This window comes from Carassius carassius, chromosome 43 (genome assembly GCF_963082965.1).
Source record: "Carassius carassius chromosome 43, fCarCar2.1, whole genome shotgun sequence".
Classification (NCBI taxonomy): Eukaryota; Metazoa; Chordata; class Actinopteri; order Cypriniformes; family Cyprinidae; genus Carassius; species Carassius carassius.
This window is the reverse complement of record NC_081797.1, coordinates 26,700,438-26,714,428: the sequence shown is the minus strand read 5'-3', so window position 1 is coordinate 26,714,428 and position 13,991 is coordinate 26,700,438. Positions and strand designations below refer to the sequence as shown.

General features: G+C 39.5%; 1 protein-coding gene across 2 annotated transcripts in view; it reads right to left on the bottom strand.

Moving 5' to 3' along the window:
* The window catches only part of pamr1b (peptidase domain containing associated with muscle regeneration 1b), a 161,650-nt gene that overhangs the window by 123,635 nt on the left and 24,024 nt on the right, over nt 1-13,991 (bottom strand). For both annotated transcript variants that reach the window (XM_059536953.1, XM_059536952.1), the window contains exon 2: nt 9,623-9,799. In XM_059536953.1, the coding sequence (XP_059392936.1) occupies nt 9,623-9,799 (177 nt within the window). The remainder of the gene's footprint in view (nt 1-9,622; nt 9,800-13,991) is intronic.

Here is a 13,991-nt window from a genome sequence, read left to right as displayed (position 1 = left end):
TGACATTCTTTTATTTCCATTTCACACTTCTCGACCACCCTGGCGGTTTACTTTACTATCTGATTTAGGATTCTGTGAATATATTTCTAATTCAATAGATGACTTTCTCCTTACTAATCAGAGTGATTTAATCTCTTACTCCTTACTGTGGGATACTTTAAAGGCCTTTTTTAAGAGAACAGGTAATTTCTTACTCCGCTTATATTAAAAAAAGAAAAGAGGAATAGGATAAAAAATGTATCTGATAGTATTCAAGCTTTAGATGACCAATATGCTCATAGCCCGACTCCTGAGCTACATAAACAAAGGCTTAATCAACTAATCCTGTCAACACTGCACTGGCTCCCTATCAAACATCGTATAGATTTTAAAATATTGCTTTACTTATAAAGCCCTGAATGATTTAGCACCTCAGTATTTGAATGAGCTCATTTTACATTATAATCCTCTAAGTCCGCTACGTACTCAAAACTCAGGCAATTTGATAATACCTAGAATATCAAAATCAACTGCGGGCGGCAGATCCTTTTCATATTTGGCGCCTAAACTCTGGAATAACCTACCTAACATTGTTCGGGAGGCAGACACACTCTTACAGTTTAAATATAGATTAAAGACCCATCTCTTTAACCTGGCATACACATAATTTACTAATATGCTTTTAATATCCAAATCCGTTAAAGGATTTTTAGGCTGCATTAATTAGGTAAACCGGAACCGGGAGCACCAGGACAAGACCACAGGAAACAGATGATTCTTCTGCACAATCTGACTTTGCTGCAGCCTGGAATTGAACTACTGGTTTCGTCTGGTCAGAGGAGAACTGGCCCCCCAACTGAGCCTGGTTTCTCCCAAGGTTTTTTTCTCCATTCTGTCACAGATGGAGTTTCGGTTCCTTGCCGCTGTCGCCTCTGGCTTGCTTAGTTGGGGACACTTCATCTACAGCGATATCATTGACTTGATTGCAAATAAATGCACAGACACTATTTAACTGAACAGAGATGACATAACTGAATCCAATGATGAACTGCCTTTAACTATCGTTTTGCATTATTGACACTGTTTTCCTAATGAATGTTGTTCAGATTCTTTTGTTTAAAGCGCTATATAAATAAAGGTGACTTTGACTTTGACTTAATCTGCAGGAAGAATTCAATCTGTTATCCACAGGTGAGGCGGAGAGACTTTTGTTACACACATGTGGTAATTAGTATGAACATGGGGATAAGGTCAGTCGCCTCCTGGCCCATCAGCTTCGCAACCAAGCAGCTTCGCAATTTATTGCTTAAATTGCACAGCCTGATGGAGCATTAACCTCAGATTCTGTGGAGATTAATTCAACTTAAAAAAAAACTGAAGCTTCTGACCATTCAGAAAAGAATGTACCAATTTCTTGGGCGCATTAACTTCCATAGAATTGATCCTCTTTTAGTGCCTGACCTTGATGGACCCATCACCTTAGAGGAGATAACTAAGTCAATTAATTTGTTGCAATCTAAGAAATACCCTGGCCCAGATGGGTTGCCTTAAGAATTTTATAAGAAATTTATTGTCAAACTGGCCTCGTTGCTTTTGTCTGTATTTGAGGAATATTTAGATCTAGGTATGTTGCCTACATCACTTAGACAAGCATCTATCACTCCATTGCCTAAAGATGGCAAGGACCCAACATTATGTAACTCATACAGACCTATTAGCCTCCTTAAAGTTGATGTGAAGATTGTGGCTTCTCGTTTGGAGGTAATACTTCCTAGTCCTACCTCAGAGGAACAAACTGGATTCATTAAAGGATGGTATTCATTTTCTAACATTCGTATTCTTTTTAATATTTTATACTCAAGACAAAATAGTGTTTCCTCTAAGATGATCATTTCGTTAGATGCCGAAAAGGCATTTGATAGCATAGAGTGGGTTTATTTGTTTGGAGTTCTGGATGAGTTCAGTTTTGGGGTGGGATTGATATCATTGGATATGTCTACAATATGCTGACCCATAAGCTACAGTTTCTACTAACAGTGTTAATTATGAGTATTTTACCTTATCACGGGGTACACGCCAGGGATGCCCTCTTTTTGCCATAGGAATTGAGCACCTTTCAAAAATGTTTCAAACATTTCTGGTATTTCAAGGTATAACCCACAAGGGAATCTAGCATAAATTAGCCTTATACACTGAAGACTTATTACTCTACATTACCAATCCAATTGCATCTATTCCTGAGATAATACATCTATTAGATGATTTGGGGAAATTCTCTGGCTATAACCTAAACCTTCAGAAGAGTGGATGTTTACTGATTAATCATTCCGCCCAAAAAATACAACAGAATGACCTACCTTTCCACTTGGAGAGCTATAAATTCAAGTATCTTGGTGTTAATGTTACTTTCTCTAAATCTGCCTAAAAAGCAGCAAATTTTACACCGTTAGTTTCATACATGAAGTCAGGTTTTTTAAAGATGGGCGGCTCTTCACTAGGTAGGATAAAAGCTGTAAAAATTATTATTCTCCCCAAATGTCTTTACCTCTTTCAAGCTATTCCTTTGTTTCTTCCTAAATTTATCTTCAAGAATATTGATAAAATAGTCTCCTCCTTTATATGGGCAGTTAAAACTCCTAGAGTTTCTAAAATGTTGCTTCAAAAAGTTGACTAAGTGGAGGGCTTTCCCTGCCCAATTTTATGTATTATTACAGGGCAGCAAATATTCAGAATCTGGGGTTCTGGGTACAGGCCCCATCTTTACCATGGTGCAACTTAGAAGCTAAGTCTTGTATTTCAACATCTCTCTCTGCTATGGTGTTCTCTTCTCTCCCCATGTCCCCTTCACATTACATGGATAATCCAATAATATGCTCTTTTAAAATATTCTTTCAATTTCTACGTCATTTTAAATTTACCTTGGCATCAACCATGCCTCCAATACATAATAATCATCTCTTTCTTCCTCCCCTCTCAGATTTCGTATTCCCCTTCTGGGAAAAGAAAGGTCTGAAATGCTTTGGAGATCTTTTCATTAATAATCTTTTCATTAATAATAATTTTCTGAATTATCGTCATCATTTAATTTGCCTTCCTCTCACCTATTTCTGGACTTTCAAATTAGGCACTGTGTCTCCTCTCTGTTCTCTGGTTTTCCCTCCCTGTCTACAAAGTGTCCAGTGGGATTATCTCTAAAATATATGCAGTTTTTCCTGTCAAGGGATAATTCTCAAAGCATTAAATTAATCAGATCATGGGAAGAGGAACTTGGCCTCGAGTTTGAGGATGACTACTGGACTAGAGCATTAGACAATGTAAGTACCACCACTTTGTGTGCTAGACTTAGTTTTATACAATTTAAAATGATTCACAGAGCTCATCTTTCGAAGGCAAGACTTTCTAAAATGTATCCCAATGTTTCAGATTTGTGTGATAAATGTAAACTTTCACCATTTAATCTTAGTCATATGTTTGCTTTTTGTCTCAAGTTGCAAAACTTGTGGAATTCTTTTTTTAAGATAGTTTCTGATGTCCTAGGGGTCGAATTAATTGTTTGCCCTTTGATTGCAATCTTTGGTGTTCCTTCTCGGTGTCAGACTTTAAGCCAGAGACAGGCTGACATCATAGCTTTTGCATCTCTTCTTGCTAGGTGCAGAATACTGTTATCTTAGGGCGGGTAAAGAAATTGGCACTTAATTTGCGGGGGGGTTGAGGCGGTAATTAAAAACAAAATGAAAAAAATCCTATAGCCTATATTAAATATTAATGTTTTCATATTTGATTAGGTTCTTTGATAAGGTTACAATACGAAGGTCTACGTAGCAACCAGTGCATGTGAGCGAAGTGGAGCAGTGTGACGCCCAAGCAAGTGCTACGTTCACGTTCCGCTCACCCTCGCCATAAACCAATTCCCGCTCAGATCCCGCTCCGACATAACATTTTTCTAGTAGGCCTAATTGTTAACTGTTGGTACCAAAAATCTTAGATAATTTTCTGAAATTACGCATGCTGATAAATAGCAATTTTTCAAAACGAAATGTTGGTATTTTTGTATAATAATTGTATAAGGCTAATTAAAATGTATTCAATATATTAATCTAACCTTAGTAAACATAGCCTACCTAAAATGTAAAAACAGAAGATGTGTATTTGATTTTTGTTCACTTTATTTCGTGAAAATAGCAGCCGTTGTTGTGCAATAGAACATTCAAAACAGGCTCATTAAAACACAAACGCACACGCACACGAGATAAAATGTGAGTAGATTTTTACAAAATACACCTGGATTATAAAGCCTGTGAAAAGCTCACACAAGATTAAATGCACTTAAAGAATGCTTAGATTATGGACTGGGTTGAGCGAGCGGCACTGAGCGTATTGAGCGAGCAGAGCGGAATCTTCAGAAAGGCGCTCAGCGCTCTTAAGGAAATATTACCACTCCTCTCACATGTTCTGGTAGCAATGTAACTTGGGTGTGTAATGCCACGCCAGCAGAGGGAGCCCTCGCCTGAGTACTGACTGTTCATCGCTCCCTCTGCTTCTACAGTCACTTCCTGTTTGACACTATTTAACACGAGTCAGCATGTTCCCACTTTGCGAAGTATTGCCAGTTTACCTGCCTTACCACGTGGTTTACCATTGTTTATTCTGACTGCCTGTATGTGTATGATTCTGCCTGTTTTCATGTTCTTGCTTCTTGGATTGCCCGATTGGATTTACTGCCTGATTGGACTTATGTTTGTGTTTGACCTTTTCGCCTGCCTACTCATCTCTGCCTTCTGGACTCTCCTTGTGCATGTTGAAAGATCGGACTGCCATTACGGTATTGACTCTCTGCCTGGTTTAACGACTTTGTTTATAAGATCTTTCCCTAATAAACTTTTTCAAATTGATTCTAATACTGCCTCAGCTTCCTATTTACAGCGAGTTCCCACTTTGCGAAGAATTGCCAGTTTACCTGCCTTACCAAGCGTTTTTTGTCATTGTTTATTCTGACTTTGCCCACAATTCATCACCATAGTTGTACTAATACAACTGATCCAACAACTTTACATGAGATCTGCTTCCCCGTTGGAAGAAGCAAGATATTCAAGAAGAATCAAATTATCCACGAACAACTGGCCATTTCACCTTTAATTCATCTCTGGACGTCTTCACAGAGCTAAGCAAAGTTCTTTAATTTTATTGCCTAGTGCTATGTTGGTGAATATGCTTCAGACATTGCTCATTGTCCAAGGCTAACTGTTCAGTTATGTTTGCAAGGAATGCTATCATTTTACCACACCGGTAACACTTCCAGTTAAATATACCCACAAGCTTGTTCATCATTTGTCAAGGCTGTCGATATGAATGGGCTGCTGCTTCAGGCTCATCTACTGGGGATGCTTTCATTAAACTTATCTGGCAATTTCCAACACACTGGGTTTAAATCAGTGATCTTCTGTTGCACAAGCTAGTGTATCGATAAAGTGCTGCATACTAAATGTACAGATTGTAAATTTTGCTCGTATCAATGCGAAAACATTATTCAAACGAGGGCTAATGCGGTTCCCTAAATTTGTGTACTGACCATATACTGCTTTAAAGGTGCAATGCTGATCTTTTAGCTGTTTTAAAAGAGCACCCGTTACTACTTCTATTCATCGTAAGGGGATCCTGCCCCACTCTATGCACTTAATAAGGTCATTGCTTAAAGCTATCAGTGTATTGGGACTGCTTGGTTGTTTAGGCTTATCTAGTGTCCAGTATCATGTCTAGTCCTGCCATTGGGGGTTTTATGCTTTCGCTGGCTCCCCTTGCGAGCCTCCGATGACTGCACGCGCACCTGACCAAACGGTCAAGGCTTTATATGGCCATGGAGGAGTATATTGAGGAAGCCTTGAGTTCAGGATTAATTCAGCCCTCTATGTCACCAGCTGCAGCAGGATTCTTATTTGTGGAGAAAAAGGATGGAGGACTGAGGCCATGTATGGACTATAGAGGACTAATAACGTCACCGTAAAATTTAGATAACCCCGTCACTGGTTTCTTCAGCCCTGAAACAAATCCGTGAGGCCAGTATAGACCAAACTTGACCTACAGAGTGCATTAACCTGATCCGAATTAAAGCGGGTGACGAATGGAAAACTGCCTTCCTCACCACTAGGGGACACTACGAATATCAGGTCATGCCTAATGGACTTGCCAACACTCCAGCAGTCTTCCAGTCCTCCACCTCCTAAACCAGTACGTCATTGCTTACATTGATGACATCTTGATCTACTCGAAGTCTGAAGAGGAACATATTTACCATGTCGGGACCGTTCTCACTTGACTACTAAAGAATCAATTGTATGTTAAGGCAGAGAAGTGCGAGTTACATGTCAGACAGACTTCATTAGTCATCAAGGTGTCAAGATGGATGAAACCAAGGTCAAGGCAGTGACAGAATGGCCACAGCGGTCTACTATCAAAGAGCTTCAAAGATTTCTGGGGTTTGCTAATTTCTACAGGTGATTTATCAGAAATTACAGTATGATTGCTTCACCCTTGATATCTCTTTTAAAAGGCACACCTTTGAAACTTAAGTGGAATTAGGAGGCCACCGAAGCATTCAATACTCTGAAGGCTAGGTTTACCACCACCCCCTCCTCAAACATCCGGAACCTGATCTTCCGTTCATAGTGGAGGTGGATGCTTCTGACTCTGGAATCGGGGCTGTGCTCTCACAACGCCATGGCCAACCTGTTAAATTGTATCCCTGTGCATTCTTCTCTAGAAAATTAACAGCAGCAGAGAGAAACTACTCCTGTTCATGAAAGCAGCCATAGAACAATGGAGAAACTGGCTCGGGCGAGCAGTCCATTGCTTCCATGTAATTACTGACCACAAGAACCTGGAATATATCAAAGGTGCCAAAAGACTCAACCCATGCCAAGCTTGCTGGTCTCTCTTTTTCACCCGATTCCAGTTCACAGTGACCTATCGTCCTGGCAGTAAGAACAGCAAAGCAGACGCCCACTCTAGACAGTATGACCTTTCCTTCGACTACCATAACCCTGAAAGTATACCCCCCTCGTCTGTAATCATTGCCCCGATTACCTAGGATATCATGGAGGAGATACAGCGGGAACAGCTCAAAGAACCAGCCCCTGCTAACTACGCATCTAATAAACACTACATTCCACAAAATCTACGGCACCAGGTAATGCAATGGGTCCACAAATTTGTCAGCTCTGGCCACCCTGGAATGTCCTGCACATTGCATCTGCTATGCAAATCATTCTGGTGGTCCTCAATGACTAAAGATGTCACTGCCTATGTCAACGACTGTCCAGTCTGTGCCCAATCCAAGACTCCCAAGGAATTCCCCTCAGGACTCCTCCAACCACTGCCTATTCCACAACGTCCCTGGTCCCATCTCTCCATTGACTTTGTCACAGACTTACCCCTGTCCAACGGTTTTACTGCCATATTTGTCATCATAGACTGGCTTTTGAAATCATGTCATTTGATCCCCTTAAAAGGACTCCTCACAGCCATGGAAACAGCACAGGCTATGTTTCATCATGTGTTCCAGAATTATGGCATCCCAAAAGATATTGTCAGTAACAGAGGTACTCAGTTCACATCACAAGTTTGGAGGGCATTTTGCAAGCACCTTGCTATTAACGTCAGTCTAACATCTGGTAATCGCCCACAAGCAAATGGACAAGTGGGATGACTAAACCAATAACTGGGCTGATATCTGCGATCCTACTGCAGCCGAAAACAGAATATGCGATATGCATTAATGCAATTATCTAATCAACGAATCACATGGCAGTTGCTTCAATACATTTAGAGGTGTTGTCCTGGTCAAGACAATCTTCTGAACTGCAAACTGATTGTCAGAATGGGAAAGAAAGGTGATTTAAGCAATTTAGAGCGTGTCCTAGTTGTTGGTGCCAGGCGGGCCATTCTGAGTATTTCACAATCTGCTCAGTTACTGGGATTTTCATGCACAACCATTTCTAGGGTTTACAAAGAATGGTGTGAAAAGGGAAAAAACATCCAGTATGCAGCAGTCCTGTGGGCGATAATGCCTTGTTGATGCTAGAGGTCAGAGGAGAATGGGCCGACTGATTCAAGCTGATAGAAGAGCAACTTTGACTGAAATAACCACTCGTTACAACCGAGGTATGCAGCAAAGCATTTGTGAAGCCACAACACGCAAAACCTTGAGGCAGATGGGCTACAACAGCAGAAGACCCCACAAGGTATCACTCATCTCCACTACAAATAGGAAAAAGAGGTTACAATTTGATCGAGCTCACCAAAATTGGACAGTTGAAGACTGAAAAATGTTCCCTGGTCTGATGAATCTCGATTTCTGTTGAGACATTCAGATGGTAGAGTCAGAATTCGGTGTAAACAAAATGAGAACATGGATCCATCATGCCTTGTTACCACTGTGCAGGCTGGTGGTGGTGGTGTAATGGTGTGAGGGATGTTTTCTTGGCACACTTTAGGCCCCTTAATGCCAATTAGGCATCGTTTAAATGCCACGGCCTACCTGAACATTGTTTCTGACCATGTCCATCCCTTTATGACCACCATGTACCCATCCTCTGATGTCTACTTCCACCAGGATAATCCAACATATCACAAAGCTCGAATCATTTCAAATTGGTTTCTTGAACATGACAATGAGTTCACTGTACTAAAATGGCCCCCACAGTCACCAGATCTCAACCCAATAGAGCATCTTTGGGATGTGGTGGAACGGGAGCTTCGTGCCCTGGATGTACATCCCACAATTCTCCATCATCTGTAAGATGCTATCCTATCAATATGGGCCAACATTTCGAAAGAATGCTTTCAGCACCTTGTTGAATCAACACCACGTAGAATTAAGGCAGTTCTGAAGGCGAAAGGGGGTCAAACACAGTATTAGTATGGTGTTCCTAATAATCCTTTAGGTGTATGTATGTATGTATGTATGTATTATTGTAATTTTTTTTTTTTAGATGCCATGTGTTCTAATTGCAGATTACTTGTTGGGGCTGGATATGGTTGTATATGGTGGGTGGGGTAGTATAAAATGTAAAAATGCAATTTGCAACAATAAAAAATCTATGACAAAAAAATAAACGGTAAACCAGTGTCGGGGTGCAGGCTAACAGTAAAATAATTGTTGATTATAATTGACATTAATAATCATCCATCAATTTAGTACAGAGAGCCTAACCTCCCCAAAAAATAAATAAATAAAAGACCAGGCCATTTAATTTTCCTGTTGCTGTAAAACCTATTACAGACACCACACAGTCAAGAATGTGACAAATTATTTCTCAGAGAGAGAGAGAAAAAAAGAAACCTTTAACCATTAAATCTGATTGGAGTGAACACATTTAATGTATGCTTCATTAACAAGTTCCAGAGTTCCAAATGTCAAAATCAACAAATCATAACACGCATTGGGCTAATGGAATATTTACAATATACAACAGATACAGTATGACATTCATGTTTCTGTCAAATGTTTGACTGCTCAAGCTGTTTAATTACTGTTTAATTACTGAATATATAGGTTCAAATGTATTTTTAAACCATAGACAAACTATAAAATGTTCATCAAAAGAAGAGAAATAGTTGTAAATGTGTTTGTGTGTTATCTGCTCACCTGGATGGATGATGCAGGGATCACATTCATTTACAGCATTACGACAGCACGGCACTGCATAACCTATCGAAGACCCTTGAAGAGGACATTTACAGTGGATGACATCATATTCACAGCATCCCCTACACATCACACTCCACTCGGGTCCTGGACAGTAGTTGTACAGGTACCTGTAATCTAACAAGTAAAACACAATATCTTAGGCAGTACAAACAGACCATACACTATGTTTATCAAATGGCTGTAAAAGACATTCTTATATTAAAAGAGTAATATAGAGAATTGTTTTAAGGATTCACTCAAAAAGAATGAAAATTTAGCTTGCTTGTATGTAGACATGCCTAAATAATTTTGTTTAATCAAGTAATTTTAACATAGTTTAGTTGCACTAACTCACAAGTTTAATTTAATTTTACTTTTTCTCACATCACTACACAATAAATAATAATAATAATCAGTTTGTAATTTCTCTTTATTTCTTTTTAAGTAGAAAACCAAATGACCAGAAATGTTTGTATTGCTGTTTAGTGTAAACAACACAGATCAAACTTATGTCATTCAAATAAAGAAATAGCGCTGAATTGCACGATGAATTGCATATGATATTTAATGAGCATTTTGTCAGTAAAGTCGGTTCTGTAATCAGAGATTAATCTCCATTACCTGTGCGCTTTCACATGGAGCAGCATTAACTACACAGAGATGTTGTTCACTGACAAGCTGCGTAAGAAATAACAAAAAAAAAAACAATCATATTGTGCGCATATTTTACATGTAGGTCCCATCAGGTCTACCTCCAACATATACTCAGGTTCAACGATTTGAGTTGACTGAAGATGACCAGATAGTTTAGAAAGGGAAGGTTTGTATCTCTGGCATGTCAGACATTCTTTACAATGTTTCTAAACATCAGAGCTTATGCTTGGCCAGAAAGCTACTTCCAGGAGTCTGAGAAAGGGTTTTGAGTCTTCCAAGATGACCGCCAAGTGGATTGTCATCAGCATAACACAAGAAATCTTTTTTCAAACAGGAATGGATAATTAATTGAAATTTATTACCTATTTGTTTATCCAGCATATTTGAAATAATAGACCATTTTCCACAACGTGGTCTTTTAATGACTGAGGGGTAGGGAATGCATTAATTGCTGCCACCTTTGCTGGATCCTTCTTGACTCCCTCTGTGGATACAATGTGACCCAGAAAAGCAATGGTGCGTTGCATGAAATTACACTTAGCCAGATTGACCATGAGCCCTGCATAATGTAAGCATTATAACACCTGGTTGCTATGTTGAAGGAGTTCTTCCTCATTTCTTGAGTATACAAATATGTCATCAATGTATACTAGCCAGCACTTTCCTCTTACACTCTTCAGGGCATGCTCCATTAACCTTTGGAATGTAGCTGCTTAATTTTTCAGGCCAAACTGAAGGCATCGGAACTCAAATAACCCTGCACATGTCACAAATGCAGTTTTTTTGTACACTATCAGCCTTCATTTCTATCTGCCAGTATCCACTCTTGAGATCTAATGTGGAGAATATGGCAGCTCCATGTAGAGACTCCAAGATGTCCTGAATCTGAGGCATCGGGTATGCATACAGATGAGTCTTAGCATTGAGGTTACGATAAACAATGCATAATCTCAAGCTCCCTTCCTTTTTTGGTACAACTATCACTGAAGATGCCCATGGTGAAACTGATGGTTGTATAATTTCCTTGTGTAAGAGTTCCTTGACCTCAGCATCTACGAATTGTTGTTTATCTATGGACACTTTTGTTTTTGCCCCCATTTTTCATGAGCTGAACTCAAAGATCTAAGACTTTCTATGTGCACAAAAGGCCTATTTCTCTCAAATATTGTACAAAAATCTGTCTAAATCTGTGTTAGTGAGCTCTTCTTTCTAGCATTTTAGTGAGCACTCACTTTCTAGCATTTTAAATACAGTTGCTCCTTTACGCGTAAGGAAGGTTAAGGAAAACAGTCTGACACCATGGTATAATGATCACACTCAGACCCTAAAGAGAGCAGTCCGGAAAATGGAGCCCAGCTGGGGAAAAATAAAACTAGAGATATTTAGTATTGCTTGGCGGGAAAGTAACCTATCCTACAGAAAAAAGCATTGAAAACTGCTAGATACGATTACTTTTTTCTCTTTTAGATGAAACAAACATAACCCCAGGTATTTATTCAATACAGTGGCCAAATTAACGAAAAATAAAGCATCAACAATTTTGACATTTCCCAACATCACAGCTGTAATGACTTTATGAACTACTTTACTTCTAAACTCGAAACTATTAGAGATAAAATTGTAACCATTCAGCCGTCAGCTACAGTATCGCATCAGACAGTGCACTATAGACCCCCTGAGGAACAGTTCCACTCATTCTCTACCATAGGAGAGGAAGAATTGCATAAACTTGTTAAATCATCTAAACCAACAACATGTATGTTAGACCCTATTCCATGTAAGATCCTAAAAGAGGTGCTTCCAGAAGTCATAGATCCTCTTATGACTATTATTAATTCCTCATTGTCATTATGATATTTCCCCAAAACCTTCAAACTGGCTGTTATTAAGCCTCTCATCAAAAAAACACAACTTGACCCCAAAGAAATAGTTAATTATAGACCAATCTCGAATCTCCCTTTTCTGTCCAAGATACTAGAAAAGGTAGTATCCTCACAATTATATTCCTTCTTAGAGAAAAATGGTACATGTGAGGATTTCCAATCAGGATTTAGAATATATCATAGTACTGAGACTGCTCTCCTTAGAGTTACAAATTACCTGCTCTTATCACCTGATCGTGGTTTTAGCTCTCTATTAGTGCTCTTGGATCTTAGTGCTGTGTTCGATACTATTGACCACAACATTCTTTTACATAGACTAGAACACTTTGTTTGCATTAATGGAAGTGCTTTAGCATGTTTTAAACAGTACTTATATGACCACAATGAATTCATAGCAGTGAATGAAGAGGTATCATATCGATCACAAGTGTAGTATGGAGTACCTCAAGGCTCAGTACTAGGGCCGCTACTCTTCACGATCTATATGTTACCCTTGGGAGATATCATCAGGAAACATGGTGTTAGCTGTTACTGTTATGCTGATGATACTCAGCTCTATATTTCTTTGCGGCCCGGTCAAACACACCAATTGGAAAAACTAATGGAATGCATTGTCGATATAAAAAACTGGATGACGAGTAATTTCTTACTGCTAAATTCTGAAAAAGAAAAGAGGTGTTAATTATAGGACCTAAAAACTCTGCATGTAATAACCTAGAACACTGTCTAAGACTTGATGGCTGCTCTGTCAATTCTTCGTCATCACTTAGGAACCTAGGTGGGCTATTTGATAGCAATCTTTCATGTATATTTAAAGGATTGCAGCAAAAGAATCAGGGTGATTATGTAGCCAGAAAGCCCTTAGTGTGGTGTGTCTCTTCACTTCATACTATGTATTTTCTAAGGTCAGGTGTGCATATTTTACTTTTAGATTAATCTTTGAGAATTTGATTTTCTATAATGCTATTATTTGATATGTTTCAATTGGATATGTAATTGGCAGAACACATATTTGAGCTCTTGTTACATTATAATCCTCTATGTCTGCTGCGTTCTCAAAACTCAGGCAATTTGATAATACCTAGAATATCAAAATCAACTCTGGGCGGCAGATCCTTTTCCTGTTTGGCGCCTAAACTCTGGAATAACCTGTCTAACATTGTTCGGGAGGCAGACACACTCTTGCAGTTTAAATCTAGATTAAAGACCCATCTGTCATGGTTGGTAAACCGTGATCTCGGGGTGTTTACACTTTGTGGTGAATTCTGTGTGTTCCGCGTCTACACTGATTAGTTGTGGGCGTCTCCGTTAATTGTATCAGCAACAGCTGCCACTCATTACTCATCCTATATAATGGCTTGTCTCACGTCTTGTGTTGGTGAGATCGTTGTCTAATGTTCGATGTGGTTCCCCTGTTCGTTTGGCTCTTAGTGTTGTTTTGCGTTTGGATGTCTGTGTTTTGCCTAGAACCTCATCCACTCTCCGCACATTCACTCAGCCACGGACACTTACCTTCGGCTCTGTTCACCGCAGTTCCTGTGCCACTCTCTCCTTCTGCCTACACGCCGACGTCATCCGGATTACTCACCTTCTCTCCGCCCTCAACTGGATTCCTCACCTCTTCACCATCACCACGGATTATCGTTGTCTCGTCGTCCCTGTTTGTTTGTGTACTCAGATTCATATTATCTCATTAAACTTGTTAATTCGCATTTGCTTCCAGACTGTCTTTCACCCGCAGTCACATAACGATCTCACCACCATGGAAGCAGCGAGCACCAATACCCTCA